The 26861-nt window shown below is 29.0% G+C and overlaps 1 protein-coding gene and 1 pseudogene across 1 annotated transcript; one reads left to right on the forward strand and one right to left on the reverse strand.

Moving 5' to 3' along the window:
* Positions 1–3367: 3367 nt before the first annotated feature.
* On the forward strand, positions 3368–6787 carry CYB-1 (cytochrome B561-1). Its single transcript, XM_022903498.2, has 4 exons — positions 3368–3741; positions 4440–4488; positions 5880–6079; positions 6188–6787. The coding sequence occupies exons 1-4, from the start codon at positions 3598–3600 to the stop codon at positions 6491–6493; spliced, it is 699 nt and encodes a 232-aa protein (XP_022759233.1). The 5' UTR covers positions 3368–3597; the 3' UTR covers positions 6494–6787.
* A 507-nt stretch (positions 6788–7294) lies between these two features.
* On the reverse strand, positions 7295–23498 carry LOC111306577 (uncharacterized; annotated as a pseudogene).
* Between the last annotated feature and the right edge of the window lie 3363 nt (positions 23499–26861).

The raw sequence follows: 26861 nt of genomic DNA on the forward strand, positions 1-26861 counted from the left end.
ATGTTTTAAAAGTTCAATATCATTTTAAAACAAAAAAAAAAATTCTATTAAAAATGTTATTTTACTCATAAATTATAATAAAAATATTTTTTCTATCCATAAAATATATAAATTTAATTGAAAATTTCAAAATAATTTTGGTAAAATTACATATTATTTTTAAAAAATTAAGTAAAATTTTTTATATTGGTTTAAGAAATTAAATAAAAGCTCTATATCATGTTAAAATATTATATAAAAAGTTTCAAATCATTTTCAAAATTTGATTTATTAATCCATTAAAAAATATAAAACTTCATATTTAGATAAAATAAAACATAATTTAAAACATTTTTATTTTTTTCTTTTTTATAAAATAATTTAAAAAGGAAAAATAAAAAACATTTAATATTTTATAAAATATTTTTTGGATAGAGAAATATGTTTTATTATGACTTATGAGTAAAATCATATTTTTAATAATATTTTTTGTTTTTAAAATGTATTAAATTTTTAAAAGAAAATTTTAAAAATTTTAACTTAATTTAAGTTTTGAATTTTTTTTATTTAAAACAAAAATCTATCTAATAAGTTATATTATAACAAAAAATATGCAAATATGATTTAAAATTTAATATTTTACCCTTTCGAGCATGTTCTTTTTTGATGATTTGTATGTTTATTTATAGGAACACTTAGAGGAGTTTTTGATTGACTGTGATTCTATCTTTGATCAGATTTTTGTATTATCATTAAACTAAAATTTTATCTTCTGAAAATTGAATCCAACTATAATTCTTATAATACCCATTTTTCTCATGACAAAATATTTTTTTGTTAAAGATAAATAAACTATAAATAAAATAAAAATGAATTTTAAATCTCGGATAATAGGGTGTCTACATAGTGGGTATTCATTAAAAAGAAAGAGAGGTTTTTGGTTCTTTTTTATGAGAAAGGATGGGGATTAATTCAAGAGTTTTTACAATTTTCATTTTCTTTTGTTATTAGAAATTTTAGTTTTTAGTATAATTTAATAATTAATTAAGTTAAATTAATTTTTAATTGTTAATTTATTGTTAAGTTCTCAATTTTTGTCTATTTAATCTTTATGTGAATAGGACGATATGTATCTAAATTCTCTAAAACCAATAATATTAAAAAATTTAATGAATATGCATATTATTTTTTCTAAATCCTTTCAATTTTTTAATTACCTGATAAGCGTACCTATTATTTGAGTTAATTCTAAATTAGTAATTAAATTAAAGTTAAAATCATATAAATGTTTAACCTAACAAAATTGATGAAAACTTATAAATTTTTTTTTAAAAAAATTATAGTAAAAATTAGAGTTAATAGCATTTATAATCTCTAAATTTTGACTTAAATTCTATATTGGTTTTCAAACTTTAAAAAGTTTTAAATGAATCTCTAATTGCTCAAAATTATCCTATTTTGATCCTTCTGTCTATAATATTATCTAAATCGATGACAAATGCTAGTTGACACCACATGATGACATCAGCTAGCATCTCATGTGGTAGATAAACAACTAAAATAGAATTTTCTCAAAGTTTAGAGACCAAAAAAGAAACTATCTAAAAAATTTTATAAATTTCATATATATTTTATAAAATGTTAAATTTAAAATTATATTTTATATTTTTTGTTGTAATATAATTTATTAGTTATATTTTTTACTTTTAATAAAAAATAGCTTTTAAAAATTAAAATAAAGTTAAAATTTCAAATTATTTTTAAAAGTTCAATATCATTTAAAAAAAAACTATTTTCTATTAAAAATATTATTTTACTCATAAATAATAATAAAAATATTTTTTCTATCCATAAAATATATATTTTATAATATTAAATATATTTTATTTTCCTTTTTCAAATATATTTTATAAAAAATAGATAAGGAAAAGATAAAAGAATTCAAGAAAAAATCGATTTTAATATATTTCAAATATATTTTATAAAATATTATAATTTAAAATATTTTTTAATTTTTATTATGATATGAGTTATTAACAAAATAATATTTTTAACAGAAAATAGATTTTTAAAAAATTAAAAGTAAGCTAAAAATTTCAAAATAATTTTGTCAAAATTACATATCATTTTCAAAAATAAATTAAAATTTTTATATCAGTTTAAGAAATTAAATAAAATTTTTATATCATATTAAAATATTATGTAAAAATTTTCAAATCATTTTCAAAAATAGATTTATTAATCTATTCAAAATTTTAAAAACTTTATATTTAGATAAAATAAAAAATAATTAAATTTTTTTTTTCTTTTTTCTTTTTTATAAAACATATTTTATAAAATATATTTAAAAAGGAAAAGTAAAAAATATTTAATATTTTATAAAATAATTTTTTGGATAGAAAAAAAAATGTTTATTATGACTTATGAGTAAAATAATATTTTTAATAATATTTTTTGTTTTAAAAATGTATTAAGTTTTTAAAAGATGAATTTAAAAATTTTAACTTAATTTTAAGTTTTAAATATTTATTTTTTATTTAAAACAAAAATCTATCTAATAAGTTATAGTATAACGAAAAATATACAAATATAATTTAATATTTAATATTTTATAAGACATGCAATATATATATATATATATATTTTAGATAATTATGTCTTTAGTCCCTAAACTATAAAAAAATTTTATTTTGATCTTTTATTTGTCATGTAAAATATTAACTGATATCATTATGTGATATTTATTGGTATTTACTATTAATTTAAGTAGTTTTATAAACTAAAAATCAAAACATGACAACTTCAAATAGTTAAAAATTTAATTAAAAGTTTTTAAAATTTAAAAATTAAAATAAAATTTAAATCAAAATTTAAATATTACAAATGCTATCAATCCTAAAAATTAAATAATGGTTGACTAACTTTGGTAGCTATCGAAGTGAAAAATGATAATCCCTCCGTCATGTTGTTTTTGTCTTTTATTTTTATTCATAGGATCAGATAAGCCACAAAAAATGAGAATACTGAGATTCAAACTTCTATTTTACATCTGTTTTTAAAATTTTTTTTTAATTAATAAATCAAAAAGCTGAAAACTTTGACTTGCGGATTAGCCAAAAAAAAACTTTTGATTTTTGTTTATTTATTGCTATAAATTTAATTTTTATAATATTATTATAACATTTTTATTATCAAAAAGTAACAAAAAATTTTAAAAATCAATTTGAAATAAAAAATAAAAGTAATAGATGTTAAAAAAAAAAAAAAATTATTTTAGGACCTCAATATTCCCATTTTTAATAAAATATTGTAAAGGAAACGTTGAGGCCAGGTGGCGCCACATGATTAGGGTATAATGCTGGCAGTCATGTTATTTTATTTTTGTCAAGCGCTGGCCCGCAGTTGAAACTCCGAAAGTCGAGTAACTCCGAAGCCTCTCTCTCTCTCTCATCTATTCTTCCTTACAGATTCAACAAAGGCGAGTCATCTTGTCTTCATTGAAACCAAAAGTCTCCAAATTTCTTGTTCTTCTGACAAATCCCATCTCTTAAACCTTAAAAAAAAAAAAAACATATATTTGCCCTTTTTTTGTCTGTCTCTCTTTCTTCTGGTAAAGAAATGGGGGTTCCAGTGATCAAATTTCCAATCGTTATGGTAGTTAGAGTATTAGGACTTGTAATAACAGCTCTTGTTTTCACATGGACTCTTCATTACAGAGGAGGATTGGCTCTCATCTCTGATAACAAAGATCTCATCTTCAATGTAATCTCTTCCCTCTTTGGCTTTTCTTTTCTCTTTTTTTTTTTTTTATTTTTCTAAAGTAGAGAAGCAAGAAAATTTCTTTTAATTTGTCTCCCAGTTACTTGGTTTTGATTTTTCTTTAATGGGTTGTTGGCATTTTTTTGTTTTTTGTTTTCGGTTATATGGTGATCCAATGATCTTGTTGCCATTTTACCTTCTAATCTGAATTAGGTGATAATTTATTACTGGAAAATTACGGATATATTAGAAATTAATGGTGTTATTTGTCTCAACTACAGGGAATACTCTTCACAGTGCTCAATTGTATAATTGAGTAATCCAATGCCGAATTTTGTTATTGCTCTTGCTGTTTTTTTTTTCCCCTTTTGGAAGCAAAAAGCAGAAGGCCTGTTTGGATATAAAAGCAAGCAATTTTTTTAGCAATAAAAATAAAAAATGTAATTTCTGTGGAGAAGAATATACATAATTTTTTATTTATGTACTGAACAATTTATGTTAGAATTGATACTATATCTAAGTCTCTTCTTCCTTTTTAATCAATTAAAATTATGTTTGACTTTATAACATAGTAAAAGGTAAGTAATAAAAGCAACACCATAATGGACCTTTATTTGTTGTCTTTCTTAATTCAACCTATGAAGAGGAGTGTTTTTCTTTCCATTTCAAAAAAACTAATTGTTGCTGTGTACTTATTGCAGGTGCATCCCGTTTTAATGGTCATTGGACTAGTTCTCTTAAATGGCGAAGGTGAATGTCATTTCTCATCGTTCTAAGGATGTTCTAGATGCTGCAACTTTTATTTATATGTATCCACCCCATCTCCTTTAAAGTTCTACACTGGTCCTTGTGAGATTATTATTTTCAATTTATCAGATTAAATTACATCAATTATACGGGATTAAAAACACTGATGCAAGTCGAACTTGGGAGTTTATGAAGGGCTTATCCTTTGTTGTCACTGATAGGTTTATAGAGGTTCTTAAGAATTGAAATTTGAAATGTTGTTGCTACAGTGGTGGAGACGCTTAAAGTATTTTGAGAGTTTCTGAGTGCTTAAGATGGTACCATTACACTTGAGATGGTTCCCCCTTTCTTTCTTTGTGCCTCACCAAAAGCTGTTATTCCTATTAGGTAGAAGATATTTCTGGATACTATAAGTGTCTATTTTCTGGTTTCACAAGAAGTATAAGTTTGCTTCTTCTTCCAAGTAGGAAGAAACTAAATTAAGTTTCATTCACTTTTTCCCCTTGGATTGGCAGGGTGTCATTTTCCTCTTCCCTTATTGCTTCAATATCCTGTCATAAAGTTTAATTCAAAACTCAGTTTCTTAAAGGAAGCATCATCTAAATAGTGATCTTTAGAAGTGATGCTGTTATTATAATTCATTTTGATGTGGTAACCTAGCTTCAAGCTGTTGAATCTTTTTTTTTTTTTTAATGAGGTGTTGCCGTTGGGCTTGTAAAGAGATTTTAAGGGATATTTCTGCCAGCTTTTGGAATTAAAAAATGAATAATATGGCATTTGTACTTCCAAAAAAATTTTACTACAGTTGTATGCAACTTGTATCTCAACCATCTACGTATGGGGGTCCACAAGGAAGCCACATTCTTGGATGGCCAAGGTTCTGTAATTGTATACAAATAATTGTAGGTGATATGGACCCAATAAGATAATGCAACCTCAACATGTTACGGGTTTCTATAAAGCCTTCATCTTGATTTGAATTCCTTTTAGTTGAGTCGCGCATTACCCTTATCTAGTTGTCTTCGATGTTAGATAAAACTTTATGTGTTCTTTTTATTGACAACTTTTGGTACACAACTGACTGGGCCAAATGCTTGCTGCATGATTGAATGCCATTTAGGATCATTTACCCTTTTCCATGGTTCTGGAGCGGTAGGCAAATTCCTGATAAATTATTATCTGCTTATGCATTTATCTTCTTTGATCTGCCAAAAGCATGGGTAAAAATGTTGTCCTTATTTTATGTCTTGTGACCTAAGCCATGAAATAATGCCTCTTGCAGTAAACTTAATTCTACAATTGGAGAATTGTGAATGCAGAATTTTATGGAATTTTGAATGAGGTTACTATCTTTACCATCTTTTCATTACTCTTGTATGGTATGACTTATGCAGCCATTCTGGCATACAAGACTGTTCCAGGGACAAAAAGCTTCAAAAAATTAGTTCATCTTAGTATACAGTGTCTTGCTTTTATCTTGAGTATTATTGGCGTATGGGCTGCTTTGAAGTTCCACAATGATAAGGGCATTGACAACTTTTACAGTCTTCACTCTTGGTTGGGCCTAGCTTGCCTTTTCTTATTTGGCATCCAGGTCTGTGTTACTATTCTGTTTCCTTTGTAGTGAATTTTTGCTCCATTTTTGTCAAGTTGTGTGGTTCTTAATGATGTTCTTGTTTTGGTTTAAATGTCTTCTGGACAGTGGGCTGCTGGCTTTGCAACCTTTTGGTACCCAGGTGGCTCAAGAAACAGCAGATCTGCCTTGCTGCCATGGCATGTTTTCTTTGGGATGTATACATATGCCCTCACTGTTGCTACCGCTACTACGGGTATCTTAGAGAAGCTTACTTTTCTTCAAACTAACAGGGTAATATCGCGCTACTCTACTGAGGCATTGCTTGTAAACTCTTTGGGTATTTTGATTGTTGTTCTGGGTGGTTTTGTCATTCTTGCTACACTCACTCCTGTGAATGGCAAAATTGATTCCCACAGGGGAGTAGTGGAATAGGTAAAATGTGTTTCCCTGTAATTCCAGGTGAGTGATAGCTGTATGCTCTACTCGGAAAGAAGTGAAGGATGAGCTTGTTGCATCAGTAATGAAATCTGAAAACTATTACATGTTCATCTGCGGCAGAAGTTAGAGAGTTGGTTGTTGTCTAATGTTTACTCATGTCTCGTTTTTCTTTTGTTGTAATTCAGCCTTAGATTCATTGCTTTCGAGCGTTAAAACGGTTTTCAGATTTCCAAAGACAGGATACTTTCATTGTGAAAGTTATAGCATCTTCTTCTCTCTGTTGGTTGACATTGCTGATTTTGCAATTTTTCCCCTTTTTTCTTTTTAGGATAAACATACCAAAAGATAAGGTTCTTTTTCAATACTTTTTGTTCTATAATAAATCTTTAATAATATTATTTTTGAAACAGAAACAGAGATTAAACCATTTTAAACAAGCAAGAACGACTTCACTGGCTTAGAGAACAAGCTTTACGTGGATTAAACCGTTTTAAAAATGCAATGTATAAGAAAGCACCTAACCTTCTGACTATTCTTGCATAGCAAAATTAGTAAGTTGTTACAGTAGCTAAATATGAGCATCAATAATCACAATCATTGTGGTATTAGAAGTTGAAGCAAAAATCCATTCTTTTGGAAGAAAATCGTCAAATCTGCTGCAAAAATCATCCTTGAACCTCAAAACTTGCTACAAGAAATGAGATTGCATCATACTTCTGACCCGAGAGAGGCGAAAGGATCGCACTCTTCACTGAGTCAGGTTTAAAAAAATAAAAATAAAAACGGAGAAGCCATGTGAACCTATAGCTTTATTCCATGAGGAAGAAAAAAACAAAGGAATATGAAAACATGTGATAAGAAATTTCTCTTCTTATCGTTCCGTTGAGATTGACCAGAACGATGATCTACAACATGAGCAAAATTGTTGAGAAGCCTCAGCGATCCATTTACAAGCCATCTAGGACCACAGGTGTTCTCTTCGATATTCTCTCACAATGACAGGCACACTTGTGGGTGGTATTTATATATATATATCAAATTTTGTCCAAAATATATATTTTTTAATATAATTTATCCGGATCTATTTGCGAACATAAGCTGGAATCATTAATTTAGAATCATTACATAAACAATTTAGAGACCTAATTACAAGCCTAAACAAAGGCCATTTGAAGCCCATAAAAAAATCCACTTTTAAGAGTTTGTAAAATGTATTGATATTTAGACTTATAATAAACAAAGGAAAAGGAGACTCGTAAGGTTGTTGCCAAATTCTTTTGTATGGGATTTATACAAAGACTAACTTTTCACATGGATGCATGAAAAATAAAGAATAAATTAAGTGAGTAAACTTCAAAATCAACTCGAGTCAAATTCGATCAAACTTGGTTAATAAAATTAAAATTAGTTAAAAAAGTCAAAATTATATAAAACTTTGTTAAAATGAATAAAAGCCGGGTTGATTTTTAAAATTCACAACTTAATTGGAATCAATGTGGTTTAAAGTTAAAATTGATGATTTTTAAAAACATTAAAAAATTTTATTGCATTTGGAGAAATACAAAATTACTAAAAAGTCTTTTAGGAGAATTTTCATAATTTGACTTGCTCGGGGTCTTTTTTTTATGAAACTTTTTAGATCTCAATTTCATAATATTTCATGATTTTTTTTGTGCATTTGAAATCACAGTAGTACCCTAAGAGATATAAAATTACGAAAATATCAAAATACCCCTTAATAGTATTTTCGTAACTGGCTTTTTCAAGCTTAGATTTTCATGAAACTTGTCAGATCTCAATTATAATATTTCATGAGTTTTGGTGCTTTAAAATCTAAAAAATAAGCATGAGAATATTGATTCTATAAAAATGGTCTAAATACTGAAAACTTTATACTAAGGGCAAAATGATTTTTTCATTTGGTTTAAGAGCTATAGAAATTCAACATTTGTAATGAATAATGTGGACCAGTAGATCTCCTATTGAATCTTGATCTAATGGCTAAAGATTGCTCATTGAAAAAAAAAAAGAGAGAAACTTTGGTCCTTGGATGAGATTTGATCTAAAGGCTTATATTTAATCTTTCAAAGACATTTTAGTGGTTTTCTTTTTTACAAGAAAAAGAGGGGGCTCTTGGAAAAATATAGATTTTCGAAGGGAAAGTTTATGGGGGAGTTAAAGAGGAACACAAAGGAAAAAGGAAAAGAAGTTTTCGGGATAACAAAAAAAGAAAGCAAAGGAAGAAAGGAAAACTTGGTTGAAAAGGAGAAAAGAATACAAAACTCTTGAGGAAATTGGAGAGAAGGTAGTCTTCCTAAACCTTTTAGATATTCATGTTCTTCCATGTGAGATTAAGAAAGATTATTAGTCCTGTCATGTGGTCCTTTTTTTTGCATGTTCATTTCGATATAGGTTTTGTATGAAAGTTGAAACCTTTCTTGTTCCTATGTGTTCTTTTGTTTGCTATTTTGGGTGGTGGGTTCATAGAAGTTCCATGTTTTATTATCTCATGTAGGTTGTCTTAGTTTTCAGATTCACAGAAGCTTATGGCTTTAGTCCATGACATGGTTATAGGTTTTCTTTTATTGCGTCAAGGCTAGTGTAATCCTAGGATGTGTCGTGCACTATTCACTCATGTAGACCTTGAGTTTTGCAGTTCCTATATTCATTGTTATTTTCCACATATAGTTGGTATATGGTGCTAGGCGTATAATGAATAAAAATTTAAATTGACTTTATAAAGGACTCACTAAAATAGAATAAAAATGGATAACAACCAAATAAAATGATAATTTATAGGAGCTGGATTCATATTTTACAAACACTTTCTACTCTTAAAAGTGGAAATGAGTTGATCTCTAATAATAGGAATGAAAACCCATTGTTTGTGTGTGTGTGTATATATATATGTTTTTGAAGTGTAACTTTCTTCTACTGGTTGCAATTTTCTTCTTTAGTTGGTTAGCAGAAGTTTATCTTTTTCTTTATGCTCATTGGGTCTAACAAGCTTGGGTTAATTCTTTCTCTTTTTTTTTTTTATTGTGACTTGTTGATAAAAACCTAAGGTTTCCCATTTTTCACATTCGTTGGGTTTGGACACCTATAAGGCTATTATTCAAACTTTAAAATTTGCCATGTTTTAGCACACTTGGTTCTTTTTTCCCCCTCTTTGTATGGTCCCGTTATGGGGGCTGTAAATTTCACTCATTCTTAGTCTAATAACCCTTATCTATGCATAGGGTTTGTGTTGATGCATGAAGGCTTAAAGTTTTGATCCTTGTCCTTATATGTCATCTTTCCTATAAGGGCTTCACATCGAAGGTTGGTCATCCATGTTTTTGTGCTTTATTAGGATGAAAGAATGGCTTTTTTTTATGCTAAAACAAGAAATACGCAAATGCTGAAGTCCAAAACCTTAGGAATTTTAAGAGTCTTACAAGGCAACAATAATGTCTAAGCGTAGAAGAAAGGGCTATTGTCCATTAGTATGCTTTCCTCTTTGTATTGTCAAATTCAGAGTAATGAAAAATAGCATGAATAAAGTAGAGGTCTAAAAAGGTTTATTTGTTTTTGTCAATTTTATTCATTGACATGAGAAAACTCCAAAGCATGAGATAGAAAGTATGTTTGTCCTTGATATGTTTTATGCATATTTCGTATAATACATGTCCATGCTTATTTATTTCTTACTTAATTAAAGATGAAATCTTATGCATTATAATTTATTTAATGTTTAAATTTTTATGCTAAAATTAATTTTATGTAATTTGATTTTTCATGTCATAAATTATTATTATTATTATTATTGTTGTTGTTGTTGTTGTTGTTTTTAATGCAATTTATTTTATTTACACTTTTCTTCCATGTAAAAATTTAAAAAAAAAATGAAGGTAATCCCTGTGTCATAGGCTCTGGACTTAAGCTTGAATCCATGTGGCCTTAAAACTTAGAATTAACTTCGTATGGCTAAGTTTAGCCTATGCAACTAGCATACGGGCAAACAAGAACAAGAAATGGTGGAATACGCAAGTTAGAGAACACAATAGAATGATGGAATATGTTCTGTGTATTACTGAAATAAGTATGTCTATTGATGTACAACTAAAGGTGGGGCAACCCTTTATTTATAATTGAAGCCCTTCAGCTCTATTTATGGCTATCACCTAAATAAAAAGATTTACAAGATTCTTAAAAATTAAGGATTACACATTATTACATAGATTACATGAGGCTATTCTTGATTTTCAGTGTCAACTAGATCCTCTTACTAAATGTTACCAATCTCTGAAAGATTCTGGATCGACCAGGCTCCCCTGGGTCTACCTAGGTGAGGTGTAAGCATGTTGTGGGCCTGGTCCTGGCTATGTGGACAAGCCTGTATGTTATGCAAGCAGTCTAGACACTTCTCTTATGCTTATTGTGCCAACCCCTACAATTGTCTCTGATGCTTGAGCCTTGGCCCTTAGTGCTTCGGCTTGGGTGCCTAGTGCACTCGCCTAAGGCGTGACATTCTTTCCCACATGATTACGTAATGTCCTCATTGTGTCTTCTGTGTAGAACTACCTGATCTAGTTTTGGAATTGTCATAAGTCCTCTACTGGTTTCCAACTTGCTTTACTGTCTGAAAGTCTCTTCTAATGCACCAAGTACTGTTGTATTGGCTGATAATTTTTCTATCTCACCTTTCAATAAGCAAAAATGCCCTAAACCTCCTTCTCATATGAGGCCCTGGGTCCCAATAGTGCAAACTATTACTTTGCCCATCTTAGATCTCTCTCATCCTCATGGAACGGCTTGAGCATGCTAACATACAACACCAGATGTACCCTCAGCTTAGGTGACATATTTAACTTGTAGGCAACCTTGCCTACCCTTTTAAGAACTCTGAAAGGTCCCTCATACTTGTGGACTAAGCCTTTATGCAGCTCTTTGTGGCGTACAATGGGGTGCAGCTTCACTAAAACTAAGTCCTTTACTTGAAATTGTATGTCCCGCCTTTTTTAGTCTGCCCACTTCTTTAACCTCTTCGCGGCTTTGTGTAGACAAACTCTAGTCAAGTCGACTTGCTCCTGCCAAGCCTTGGCAAACTTGTACACTACTAGATTAGGCCCTGCATAACCTGCAGCAATCGAACTTGGTGTTAGCAATTGCTAACCTGTCACAATCTCAAAAGGACTCTAGTTTGTTGCTTCACTCCTCTGCAAGTTATACTAGAGTTGGTCTTAAGATATATATGGGTTCACACCACCTTCTCCTTATGAGATGCCTTTTGTGGGATAAAACTGTGAGGCCAAAAAGGTCAGAGTGGACAACACCTCACAACGGTGTAGACCTTAGGCTGATTTGACATGCCGAATGAGTACATGCTCTGGTCTTCGAGCTGCACGAGCTTGGAGGTTGAGTTTCGGCCCATGATAAAAGGTTTGTAAATTCTTAAAATTTAAACCCAAACCTATCAAAAACCCCAAACTTGTTTTAAATTTATAAGGATTTGCGTAAAAACATTTTATGAAGTAATATATTCTCGAATATGCCTAGATATTAGGATATTTTGAAATTTTTATTTCATTAAGAATTTTCATACATTTTTGCAACTCAAAATAAATTTGTTTTGTTAAAACAAAAAATATAAAAAACTAACAATAATAATAAAAATAATAAGATGAGATTTTAAATATAAAAAGGCACATCCAAATTCTGCCTAGATATTGAAAAATCTAGGTAGTCTTTTTATATTTGAAAACCTGATTCTTAAATTTGTATTTTATCATTATTTACATATAACTCATTTTTTTAGAATAATGTGTATATTCATAATTTATAAATATGTTTGTTGATATTTAATATTAATTATATTATTCTTTTTTTATTGCATAAATTTTTTTTTTAATTTTTAGTTTTAAATAAATAAAATTAGAATAACATTCTGTGAAATATAATTATTGGTATTCTATCTAGGTGTTTGAGAGTCATCAATAATTATAATTTATAAAGAGTATTATTTTATTATTTTTGAAATATTGAAAAGTTATCAATAATTATCATTTACAAAAAATACTATTTTATTATTTTTGAAGGAATGTTATGATTAATCTTAAACAGAAAGGCTATTTTTTAATTCTACCTTTATGTTAGAGACTTTAAAGGTATTTTTTTAATTTGAAGATTTTCATAATATCCCTAAATAAAAGTTTTTTTAAACTAATTTTATTTTTAAAAAACAAAAAAAAATTATAATTAAATTTCATATAAAAATCATTTTTATCTAAAATTATAAATAACGTATAATTAATTAATACCAATTTTATAAACGTTGTAGAAGTGTTAATCTTTTTTCATATATATCCGACTTCTTAATCCAATCTATTTTTGTAAACCAAAATTATCTTTTTACTTTAAATTTATTTTATTATTTTATTAAAAATAAAATTTTTAAATGATCAATTATATATTTAAAAAAAATTAATGATAACTCTTCCATTTTTTTATGATTTTTAAATTTTTACTTCCAGTGATCCGCGATATGACAGCATCCAAAACAGGAATAGCAGCCAATTGATTTACAACTTATTGTAGAATAAATAGATGAGACAAGTAGCAAGGCTAGTAAAGAGAACTGCCCCGACTAAAAGCATATTTAATGCTTCTACTAATGGATATCCCAAGATGAAAAAGTACAAACAGCAAATTGCTCGCAAACGTAAGGCTTTTCAAGGGAAAATTCACAACGAAGCTTCATAAGCCTTCCTTAACTCACCTCAACTAACTTCTTAATCCGAATACGTTGCTATTTACAACCAAAAATTAACGAAAAAGAATAATAAGCTGCTTTATCAAATCATTACTTACCATGCCATAATCGGTGATTGTCATGGAGATACAATCTGAAGGTGTTACATCATAACTGTCAATGAAAAAATTATGAATTGTCAGTCCTGGGAAGATATACTTAGTATTAGGTCATCAAATCATAAAACACTTGCATTACATTCAGAAGCTGCAGATTTTGACCATTAACCAAACCATCTAAGTAGTTGATTTCCTCTCCACCAAGAACCTTTGAAATAGCATCTGGGTTACCTGTAACAGATGGAAAAGACACCTAAGCCACTTCCATTTACATGACCAAAACTAGGAAATAAGACCACGTAAGATTTGACTACAAAATATATTTCCAGAAATGCATACCAAGCTCATTAGAACAAATTGAATCAAGCTACACCCTTTCATGAAATTTATATGCTTCACAACACACTAATACAGGTATAGTGAATGCATGAGCAACCATCGCAACACAAGCAGTCCCAACTCTTGAGTAAACTGTTCCAATAGACAAAACTGATAAAGCACCCAGAAAATCATGCATGATACAAGCACGGAGTTCATGAGTGTATGTACAGCTAAGGCCCTTCCTTACCAACCTACGTAGTAAGCGTTGTCCTTCAAGCTTTGGACAAGAGTCAACCACAACAACGCGGTATTGTTTGCCAAGCTCATGGGCAAGCAATAATATCATCTCAACTGCAGAGGATGCCCCATATGTGAGAAGAACGTCACCATCTTGAATCTTTGTAACAGCATGTTTCACTATCACCTTGTCTGCAATTTTGATCTTTCCATTTATGAAACGATCAATATCCAACATAAGTGTAGCTTTCGCTTTTGATTCTGAGAGAGACAATGGTAATTTTGCAATTCAACTCTTAAGAGAAACTTGATCGCGTTACCCATCCTAATTGAGAGTGGCCTGCACTCGATCAAGAAAGAAACATAACTATTAATCCTTGCAGTTAAGTCTCTAACTAGAATTTTTTCAGGTGGAGTTGAGTAATCCTTGATAGCCTCTTTGAATGCTTGAAGCATTGCAATACAAGGAGCATTGCCACCGCAAATATCTCCAGATAAATACTGCAATCCAACCTGACAAAACCAAGGAAAGAACTAATGAAACCGAAATTCTACCAATACTTTGATCTCTTTTACATATTGATCAAACATAAGCTAGTATACTAACAACTATCACAGAGAAGCTTCTAATCATGTGGGTAAGTCTGAAGTAAAAATCAGTAAAGCATGATTTGCCAAGAACATATTACCAGAAGGTAAGAGTATATCAATCTATAAGTAAGGTTTATTATTCTATAAATTGGAGGTAGGGCTTTTTAACTCCACATGTGAGTTTATAAGATTGCCACATGTCCGATTAATAGTTAAATAACTGCTCGTTTTATAAATATATCCCACAACAACATGTATCAACCCTTTAAATCTGTTCGTGGAGTTAAAAAACTTGCAGACAATTCATTAGATGATAATTCATATAATTAATACACACACATATACACATACATATCCATCCCCATACATACATATATGTGCTTGTATAAATGTGTGGGTGTGTATAAACTGTTTTCTAAGTCTAAGAGAGCCCAGAGTCAAGTTTGTAGGCATACCTGGTAGACAGCAGGATGCATTGGATCAAGTTCAAAAAACATTGTCTCTAAATCAGGAAGCCGAGTTCCGTGTTCATATTGAGGCAAATGCCTGAACAGTTCCACTCTGTTTGTTTTACAACAGCACGTACTTTGGTTTTCTCCACCTGGCTCGTATCATCATATTGCATTCGTGGATGAGAAGCATCTTTCTTTCTATCTTTCTCAGCCGCATGATCACGACCCTTCTTCTCAGAAGCTGCAACTTGAGAATCATCATTCTTTTGTGAAGGTGGTTTTGCAGCTTTACTTGGTTTAGTATTGGCTGAAGTTGCAACCTTAGATGCAGCAATTGATGCGCCTTACCTCCTTCAGCTGGTTTAATACAATGAGTTATTAGAGATTCCTTAAAAAAAGGTGAATTACACAAGATAAAACAAATAACTATAGGTCAACAATAAACTCATTTAGGTTTTGAGTTCTGTTTAGGGAATAAACTGAGTTTTAGATGTACACATAGACAAAGCTGTCTGCAATGCAAAATGCAAGCACGATTAGAGGGGTGCAAGAAGTCATTCAAAGCTCATCGGCATAAAAAAAGTAAGTAGCAATATGTGCCTTTTTAGGACTCTGGGGTCCAGCCCCCATTCCTTTGATCAATCAAAGGTTATAGGCCTTGGTCTTTTTTCTATTAAGTCCTAGATAATAAATAAAAGAGTGGAAGCTGTGTTTTTGGCGTGGAATGGCAGAGTATGGTGCCGAAAAGGGGAAAAAAGGAAGTTAAAAAAAATTAGAGAGAAAAGAGAGAAAGGAGAGTTGGTTGAACAGAAGTCAATCTGTGATCCAATTAAGCTAAAATTTTATCAGCAGGTTTATGATTTAGAGTTCTACATTCTGAACGATGAGATCGGGTTTGAAATTCTCTATAAACAAATCTAAGATGTAAATTTGTTGAGTCACCTACTTAGTTAAATTTCTCTAATTGTCTCTTTAGTTCTTCATTAGCACTAGTTTTAGCTACAGGAGAATTTTGTATATCTATTATTTGATAATGGAGATTTTTTTTGTGGTCCATGATTTTTTCCCTCTATATTGGAGGATTTTTCATATAAATCTTAGTGTGCTTTATTTTTCCTATGTTTTGGATTATAGATTGTTGTTTATTGCTGTGGGTTTATTGTGGTATATTACTTTTGCTTTATTTTGTTTGTTGCTTCAATCCTAACAAGTGGTATCAAACGAGAGTTATTTTGAGACATCGATGCAGAAGCAACACAGGATAGAAGTAAATTCTATTTGAAATCATAAAGGATGATACAAGTTCTATGATAAAATTGACAGCATCTAATTATTCAATTTGGAAGCCTATAATGGAAGATCATTTATACTGTAAAAATTTGTATAAGCTAGCATTGGGTGATTCAGCTAAACCAGTAGATACGAAAGATGAAAGCTGAAAGAAGTTAGATAGAAATATGCTAGCACAATCAAAATATGAGTTGATATCAATATGTTCCATCATATAGTGTAAGAGACAGATGCCCACACTGTTTGATAAAAATTAACAGCATTATATGAGAGGAAAATATGCATGAATAATGTTATGCTTATTAAAAAGCTTACAAGTTTACAGTACAAGGGTAGACGATAGGTTATAGAACACTTGAGTGATTTTCAAAATATATTTACTCGGATGATTATTACGGAGCTTAAGATGGTGATGAAATGAAGGTGTTGTTTCTTTTAGGTTCATTGCCAACAGTTGGAATACTCTAGTTATGACTATTTTTAATTTAGCTCTTGATTACAATATGACATTGGAGATGATAAAAGATAGTATGCTTAATGAAAAAGCAAGGTAAAAAAATTTAAACTCTACGAATTAAGCTCTGGTCACAAAGAACAGAAGCAGAAACATCGATAATGGTTTGAACTCAAAAGGCCATAATAAGTCTAAACATAGATCCAAGTCCAGAGATAAAGTGAAATGTTTTCATTGTGGTAAAGTAAGTCATAAAAATCAATATTGTAAAATCTTAAAGCAAGAGTAAAAAGATGAGAAAGGCAAGAGTTTAAATGTTGACATATTGCAGCAGTGAATTTAGATAATGATTCAGTTACTTTAATTTGTATATATGATGATTGTAATTATGTTGGTAATCCCAGCATTGAGTGGATAGTTAACATAGGAGCAACATATCATTATGTTCCTAAAAGAGAGTTGTTTACAACTTACAAAGTACAAGACTATAGTTCATCAAGATAGAAAAAAGAGTATGTCATAAATTGTTAAGATAAGATTCACATGTGAGTAAAGTATCTAACATCACTAAAAAATCTGAATGAGATATCCCATATATATATAGAGGACCCAAAAACACAATAGCTTAAGCTTTTGGGTTCAAGTGATATCTAACATATATGTATGGACTCTTTAGTGTTCTCTCATGAGCTTCAAGTGTGACAAATCTCTCAACAACTGGTATCAGAGCCAAGGTTACGGGTTCGTGTCCTAATGTGTTATTGGGGGGAGATTGTTAGTAGATTGAAGGTTGATTGTGTCCATTAACTCCATGTGCTCAAACATCATTATCAGAGTGAAAGGTTTGACTTGGATGCATCGAGTATATGATAATATGCAAAAGTAAAATACCCAAGCGGATGATGTATTAAGTCAATATGGAGTCAAGCTTGAAGGGCACTGGACAACCTAAGTAGCAAGGTTGAGTGCTATGGTCAAGCTTAAAAGTACACTAGAGATGTGAGGTTGCTTGGCCTAAAAGAGATGTTGATAAGATTTACTTGCACGGAGGAGCTAATGTGAGACTTGATTAGAACTCACAAGCGAAAAAAAATATTGTAAGGATCGATGATATTATTATACAAACTAGTACAGATTGTATGTTAACTTTGAAAGATGTCAAATATATTCTAGATATGAGAATGAACTTGTTTGCTATTAATATCCTTGATAAGAAAGGATATGAGAGTGGATAAAAAATAGATAGTGAAACTTCTCAAAGGATTTATGGTAGTTGTAAGAGGAAAAATATGTTGCATAATGTATAAGACATATATGCAATTAAACGATAACTAAATATGTCATTGAAGATGATGCTTTAACAAACTTATGGCATAAGAGGCTGACACACATGAGCAAGAAAAGGTTACAAGTTTTGGTAAGACAGTCTATCAATACCTTGACCAAATGTATGAATTTTGATTCATATGATCATTGTTTATTTGGCAAGCATCGTAGAGTTTCTTTTTGTAAGAGTTCTCAGAGAAAATAAAATAGATTAAAATTGATTCATTCTAATATATGTGATCCCATTGAGGTTGAGTTATTAGGTGATAGCAAGTATTTTGTTGTCTTTATTGATTATGTTTAACGTAAGACTTTGGAGTATATGTTTAAAAACAAAAGTCAGGTATTATAGTATTTTTAAAAATTTTATGCCATGGTAGAAAGGATGATAGGGTTACCCTTGAAGTGTATTTGGATGGATAATGGTAGAGAATACACATCCAAAAACTTTAAAGAATATTAATCAAAGCATGCATTGAGCATGAATGATAGAACCTATAACACCACAACATAATGGTATAACTGAAAGGATGAACTACACCATTGTGGAAAAAGTTAGATGTATGTTGAAGATGGCAAAACTACCAAAGCCATTCTAGGATGAAACAGTTAACACAGCTTGTTATTTGTTTAACAAATCACCATCAGTTACTTTGGGCTTTGACATTCCAAAAAGAGTGTGGACAGGAAAAAATGCTTCATGTTTTTACTTAAAAATTTTTAGGTATAAAGCATTCATACATGTACCAAAAGAGTAAAGATCAAAGCTTGATAGTAAAGCCACATAGTGTGTATTTGTAGGATATAATGATAAAAAATTTAGCTATAAGGTATGGGATCTAATGAAGAGAAAGACAGTTAGAAGTAGAGTTGTGGTCTTTTATTAAAAAAAAACTATAGTAGACCTTGAAAAAAATGAAAAGACTACACGGGTTATTATTGAGTATGATATTTTAACACTTATAGAAGTTTCATAAGAAAAAGCCATAGATGGTGAAAATTAGCAAGAGACAAAACTTAGTGATACGAATGAGCCAACTATAGTTAGTGATAAGCGAGATGTAATCAATTTTGAGCAGGAAGAGCAATCTTCTCTACCTGAGAGTATTAAGTAGGTTGAGTAGTCCTTTTCATCAAAAAGTATTCAATAGGGAGAGCTATTTTTAACATCAGATAGTGTAAATTTTCAACCTAAAAGATCTACTAGAGAACACAAGCTATCCATTAAGTATCCAAGTTTAGATTTTATTTTAGTTACTAGTGAAAAGGAGCCAGAGAATTTTTAAAATGTGTAGATTACTTCAAATAGAGAGCACTGGTTAAAAGCAATGAAAGAAAAAGTTGAGTAATTACGAAAAAATGGTACATATAATCTTACTAAACTTTCAAAAGAGAAAAGGTCATTGAATAAATGGGTGTTCAAGTTGAAAAAAGATGGTGACAAGCTAGTGAGATACAAAGTTTGATTGGTGGTTAAAGGTTTTTCTCAGAAACCTGGCATCAATTTTGATGAGATATTTTCTCCAGTTATAAAGATAAGTTCCATTAGAGTGGTACTGAGATTAGCAGCTAGTTTGAATCTTGAGTTTGAGCAACTTGATGTTAAAACTGCATTCTTGTATGATGATTTACAAAAAGACATTTATATGGATTAGCTTAAGGGTTTTTAAGTGAAAAGAAAGAGCACTTAGTTTGTAAATCGAAAAAAAACTAGTATGGTTTGAAACAAGCTCTACAATAATGGTACAAAAAGTTTAGTTTTTTTATCATGAGTTATAGTTATAAAAGAACGACAGTGGATCCTTGTGTGTATGTCAAAAAATTCTCTGATGGTAACTTCATTATTCTTTTATTATCTATTAATGATATGATGATTGTGGGATAAGATGCTAGTATAGTTCGTAAGTCGAAAGAACATCTGTCTAAGTCTTTTAATGTGAAATATTTAGGTCCAGCAAAGCAAATTCTCAGTATGGATATTATCCAGGATAAGAGAGTTAGAAAACTATGGTTGTTACAAAAAAAAAATTGAACGGGTGCTTAGTAGATTCAATATGCAATATACTAAATTAGTTAGCACTCCATTTACTAACATTTTTATCTTAGTAAGAAATCTTATCCGATGACTAAAAAAAAGCAACTAGCTATGTCTAGTATTTCTTATTTTTTTTTAGTTAGTTATTTGATGTATCTTATAGTTTGCACATGGCCTGGTATTATTCATGCAATTGGTGTAGTGAGTAGATTTCTTTTTAATCTAAGGAAGGTTTAATGAGAGGCAGTGAAATTGATTTTCAGATATTTGAGAGGCACTTCAAAAAAGGTACTTAAGTTATGAAGTTTCATAACCAGTTCTAGAATGGTTTACTGATGCTGACATGATAGGTGATCTTGATGGTAGGAAATCTACTTCAAGGTATTTGTTTATTTTTATAGGAAGAGTTGTCTTAGCAATCTAAACTACAAAAGTGTGCTATCTTGTCAACTATAGAGGCTCAATATATTATAGCAATCAAAACAAGTAAAGAAATGCTTTGAATGAAACATTTTTTTCTTAAATTGAGGTTAAATCAGAAAGAGTATGTAGTATTTTGTGATAGCCAGAGTGTTTTAGATTTGAGTAAGAATGCTATGTACCATTCTAGAATAAAGTAGATTGATGTTAGATATCACTGGTTACATTTAGTGATTGAAAACAACATATGCTATTAAAAAAATCTATACTGATGAGAATATAGCAGATATGTTGACTAAGACACTTTCTATGAAAAAACTTGAGCTCTATAGTAACTTGACCAAAATTGGTTCCTTGGCCAAGATAAGTTCCAAATGAGACTGCTGCTATAGTGATGAATCTCCTCTTAATAAGGCTAGAGGGGGAAATTGTTAGGACTATAGGGTTTAGCCCCATTATTTTGGACCAATCAAAGGCTATAGGCCTTAGTCTTTTTTCTATTGAGCCCTAGATAATAAATAAAAGAGTGGGGGTTGTGTTTTTGGCATGGAATGATAAAGTGTGGAGTCAAAAAAGGGGAAAAAAAAGCTAAAAAAAAATAAAGAGAAAAGGAAAAAATGAGAGTTAATTGAACAAAGTGGATCTGTAGTCGATTGATCTAAAATTTTATCAACAAGTTTATGATTTAGAGTTTTACATTTTGAATGGTGAAGATCTAGTTTAAAGCTTTTTAGAAACAAATCTAGGATGTATTTTTTGAGTCATCTATTTGGTAAGATTTCTCCAATTGTCTTTCTAGTTGTTGATTAGCCGCAGTTTTAGCTAAAGGAGAATTTTTTATATTCATTATTTGATGGTGGAGATTTTTCTGATAATTCATGATTTTTTCCCTCTACATTTGAGGGTTTTTTACGTAAATCTTCATATGCTTTATTTTTTCTGCATTTTGGATAATTTATTCTTGTCTATTACTGTAGGTTTATTATGATATATTACTTTTGTATTATTGTGTTTATTGTTTCAGGTCTAACACTTTTTGCAGTAGCCTTGGCAGCTCGTTGTGCCTCTTGCAAGGCACATCTTTTAGCTTTAGAAGTTTTCTCTTTAAATGGCTTTGAATTAGTAGGTCGTTCATTTTGCAATTCAACTGATGCTTCGCCAACCTTTTTTGCAGTCAAAATTTCCCCTTTAGCTAGTAAATGCTTTAATTTCGCATTTCTTTAGAATGAAAAAAATAAACAAATAATAATCTAAAAGTTTATTTTTATAGAAAATAAAGAAAATATGCTAAAAGAAAGAATAAAAATATATACATAAAAATTAATAAAATAAACTTGAAGACCATAATATAAGAAGTTGATGAAAGTTATAAAAAAGCAAAATAAGTAAGGATATTGGTTTGGGTTTAATGAAAAACTAAATATTAACACTACTTATCAAGGTTATAATGTATTTTTAAAAATTAAAGAAAATGATAAAAATATAAATATCATTTTATACTCAAAAACTTTTTACTATTTTCTTTTTCTTAACTTTTTCTCTAATTTGAGGTAATTAAAAAATGAAATTTTTGAGTAAAAGGGGTGGATGTCAACCTTTTTCCTTTTTTTTTATTTTAATTTAAAATGAAAGCTAAATAAATGAGAGGTTTCTTGTTTCCTTTATTTTCCTTTCCTTTCCCTCACCTACTCTTAATCCAATATAAGCTAAATATTTTCCATTTTCGGTCATTCATTATTGTGCTACAAAACCCTTTTTTCCAATAACGGTATTTGTATAAACCAAATTACTACTTTCCTATTTATTTGAAAGAACTCAATATTTATGAAATTACAAGTTATAATGATAATCAAGTATCATATCCATAAATAAAAAATTAATAAATAATAAAAAAATGAACAATTAAAACATAGACAAATTTAATATAAAGTTGAACCAAGCCACACACATGGGACATAACAAACCAATCAAAATATAACCAGACAAATCCAACATAAAATTAATCTAACACATAATTGGTCTTAAAGTAAGATGTGCTAGAAGGGATTAATAGCACTTTTTACTATGAACAAAATATAAGTGCTACAAACTTAATCAAATAAAAGTTTAGAATAGAGAAAAACTAACCAAATTGTTGTTATTGATGGAAGATGATGATGCACTATGATAAAGAGTGGTTTGACATTCCTTGACCTAAGTCCACTTCTTTAACAAGCCTTACCAAGGATGTGTAAATCAATAATTTCATGAAATTCCAGCTTCCACTAAACTTCTACAACAGTGAGTTAATCATATGCTCAAAATAGAGTACAAACTCTCACCTAAAGATTAAAAACACCTAACCTAATTGAGTAAATCCCAGCTCAACCTCTAACCCCTATAGACACCCAATTTTGTACGGCCCGACACGAATTTGTTAAATTTTTTTATACTCAATTTGCGTGTTCTCATTTTAGTTATTTGGATTTGTTTGAACTTGTTCAGAATCGGTCATGTTTAATTGTATGATTATTATTATTATTATTATTAATTTAATTAATTGAAAAATTACAAATAAATACAAATAAATAAATAAATTATTATTACAATTAAGTAAAAAAAAAGAGAAAACAAACAAAAATACAAAAGAAAAACAAAATCAGCAACAATCAATAGTCGGTAACCACTACCTTACACACTACCTAACCTTCATAGTCCTTGCAACATCCTACAATTTTGTCCTTTATGGAGATTCACAGATTAAAAACCAAGAGCACCCTTTGTCACCAGTCTCCATAGCCTCTGCAATAAAGACAAACCCTCTTTACCCTTGCCTATACCCCTTTAACTCACCTTCAACAAACCACCCATTAGAACACCCATCTCGATCCCAAGCAACAAAAATCACTCAAGCCACTGACCGTTGCACCTAGCCTTTACGCAAACTACACCAGCCTTTCACCCATGCTCATTTCACTATTCCAAAACCCCTATCCTACACCTTCAATCAGCATACCTAGCCTTTGCTCGAAAGCTCCTACACATTTCCTTACACCAAATCCCTAGACTCATTTGACCTAGCATTTTTTTTTTCAAGTTTATTTGAATTGTTTGAATTTTTTTGGATTAATGTTTGAATTCTAGAAATTCTGGAATTTCTAGCTTGAATATTTGAATTTTTTGTTAAATTTTGGGTTTTTTCTAAGTGGATTTGAATTCTGGTAATTTTTGGGTTTTACATGAATTTTTCAATGAGGCTTTGAAGATTTAGACAAGGTTCATGGCAGCTGTAGGTATTGGTGGTGGCCATTTTCTGGGTTCATTCAATTTCCTAGGAAGGTTTAAACTTTCAAGTAACCAGTTGAATTTTTTGACATCGAAATTTGTAAAATTGGTTGGAATTTGGGGGGGAGTTTGAATTTCACAGTTGAACTTTAAAGGGAAAGAGGAAAAAATTTCTGCTAGAGAGAGAAAAAAAGTTTGAAGTTCAAAAGGCTTACAAATTGGCATTTATAATAGAATCAAAATGATAGCGTTTTGGTAAGCCAAGATTTGCGTGAACCCACATATGACCCATGCTCTAACCCGACTTGAAACCCATTCGACTCGTAGGTTTTTTTCTTTGTTTATTTTTTGTTTTTACTTTTTTGTTTGATTTTTTAATTTTATTTTTTAGTTTCATTTTTTAATATTTATTATTTTAAATGGTTGATTGAATTAATGTGGTGAGAAAAGAAAAAGAAAAAATTAGTTTATTTTTGCATGATATTTTTATGAGTTAAATATATTTGCATGACTTTTTTATATCTAATTACATGTTTTTATATTTATTATGTGATTTATTAAATATATTTTGCATAATTACATGATTATATGTAATTGCATGATAATTAATATATTTACATGATATTATATATTATTGCATGATATTTATACTATTGCACTATTTGCATGATAATTTTTATTTATTTTAATTGATTTTTGTTTCCTCAAAATAAAAAAAAAAGGATTTTAAAAATAAATTCATGAGTCTTACCAAACTATTAAAGGATTTGTTTTTATGAATTCTACAAAAATTTAAGAATTTCATAACCAAATTTTTGTGAAAAAAATAATTTACATAAAATCTTACCAACATATTGGAGGATAATCTTTGACAAAAAATCTTACATGCATATTGGAAGATATTTTTAAAAATAAATTATTTTGATAAAAATAGATTGTGAATCTTGGATTATGGAATTACTAAGAGCGTTGCAAATAGCAATATCTATGTAAATTCCTATGTGAGAAAATCTTTTTTAAATTTTATTAATATATTAGAGAATTTAGATAAGAATTTTCGATACCAAGGTTTTAAATTACATTATCACAAATAAAATTTTTTTTTACAAAAAAATTAAAATAAATACGATAATTTAACCTTTTCAGAGTAAGACACTAGTTTCTATGAATACTAATGAGATAAAAAAATTATCTTAAATTACTAGCAAGCTTTTAGAATAATTTTAAAATTAATTTTAAATAATTAAATTATTTGGTAAAATTACAAAGATATTTTATGGCTTGGATAATTTGAAATCAAATTAGTATCATTTTTTAGATAGGTGTTAGGAGGGTACTATAACCTTTCCATGCATAATTGTACTCCTGAACCTAAAATCTAATTTGATGTACTAGAATCTATCATTTAAAGATACTCAAATAAAGTTTGGGTCTTCTATTTAAAGTAGGACAGATTCAGTTAGGTAGTCAATCGTACTAAATAAAAAAATTAGTGGTAACTCTTTAAAGTCTATATCTAGTGATAGGTCTAGAGATCTATACATTTTGACAATCGATCCCAGCTCAATCCCAATTTGCAAAAAAATCACCCTTTATTGGATCGCGATGAATTAAAATTCTTCAAATATGGATTGTTTCGGCATTTACATTAATTAGCACATTTTATAGCAAAAAAATTTTAAATTAAGAAACACAAAAAATGTTGAAACAAAAAAAAAAAAACCAAACAGATGTGCTACATAGACATCTCCATTGGCCTCTTTTTTTTTTAACAAAATTAATTTCATAAAAAGGCATTAAAAATAAAAAACATAAAAATTCAAAAAATAAATTTAAAAGGAAAAAGGAAAAAAGTTCATTGAGGTATATATACACATCCCAATTGAGTTTAAAATATTATTTTTTAAAAATTAAAGCATTAAATAATAATTTGATTAATTAAAAAAAAAAAGAACTTCAAGGTGATATGTCGACATTAAAATTGAATTTAAAATGTTAATATGTTAAATTAATGTATAAAATAATAACTTTATTAATATAATACATATATATAAATATAAAATTAACTAGATAATATATATATATATATATATTATTTATACCACGTCGTGGCTTGGGATAAAACACTTTAAATTAACTTTTGACTCGTCCTTAATTTTTTCTAAAAAAATGACCTGACTTGATTTGATATAGAATTTTTTTACAAAAATGTTCATATCGAATTAAGACCAATAAAAAACTATCGGATATTGATTGTTTTGCTACCAATATTGACCGGCTAATTTTATTGTAAAATTGATCTAATTTTAAAAAAATAAAAAAAGTACGAAAAAAATAAACAAATGGGGTGTTATATGGATATTTGCATTGACATTTTTTTCTTATAAAGTTTATTTAATAAAAATAAATAAATAAATAACAAAAAACAAAAAAAGAGAATCATCCCCTATCGAATTGAGTTAGATTGAAATACATTAGATACGAATTATTTTGATATTTCTATTTATCGACTCTTTTTGTTACAAAATTTATGTAATTTAAAAAACAAAAAAAGAAAGAGAAAAAAATTAAATTGGGGTAGCACGTGGACAACTTCATTGGGTTTTTTAACAAATTCATCTAAATTTTAAAAAATTAAAAAAAGTAGAAGAAAAAGAAACATAAGGTGTCACGTCAATGCCATAAATGAAGGTAAAATAAAAGTCAAAATTAGAAAAATTTATATAATAGATAGATGGATGGATATATGAATTACATCTTATTAATATATAAATAAAGTATTTTGTTAAATTAAGATATTAAATGATAACTTTATTACTATAATAACATATAAATATAAAATAAAATAATTAATTAAAAATATAATTATATATATATATATATACTCAGGGTAAGACAAAAGACCCTAAACCTACCTTTAGCCCAATCTTGATTTTTAAAAACGAAAAACCTCAATCCTATTTTGATTTTTTAAAAATCAACATATAATAGATCAAACTGAATAGAAAACAATGAGATATGGATTTTTTTATCATCCTTACATTTATTAACTTTTTTCCTTACAAAATTAGATCTAATTTAAAAAGTCAATTTTTTTTAAAAAAGAAATAACAAGAAAAAAAG

Source organism: Durio zibethinus, chromosome 21, assembly GCF_047325235.1.
Source record: "Durio zibethinus cultivar Kanyao isolate XHJ-2024 chromosome 21, ASM4732523v1, whole genome shotgun sequence".
Taxonomy (NCBI): domain Eukaryota; kingdom Viridiplantae; phylum Streptophyta; class Magnoliopsida; order Malvales; family Malvaceae; genus Durio; species Durio zibethinus.

Bases quoted from the DNA above. Each gene is read 5' to 3' on its own strand.
- CYB-1 (XM_022903498.2), top strand. From the start codon at position 3,598: ATGGGGGTTCCAGTGATCAAATTTCCAATCGTTATGGTAGTTAGAGTA. The intron at 4,489-5,879 runs GTGAATGTCATT...TGACTTATGCAG, and splicing joins AGTTCTCTTAAATGGCGAAG to CCATTCTGGCATACAAGACT. The intron at 6,080-6,187 runs GTCTGTGTTACT...TCTTCTGGACAG, and splicing joins TTTTCTTATTTGGCATCCAG to TGGGCTGCTGGCTTTGCAAC.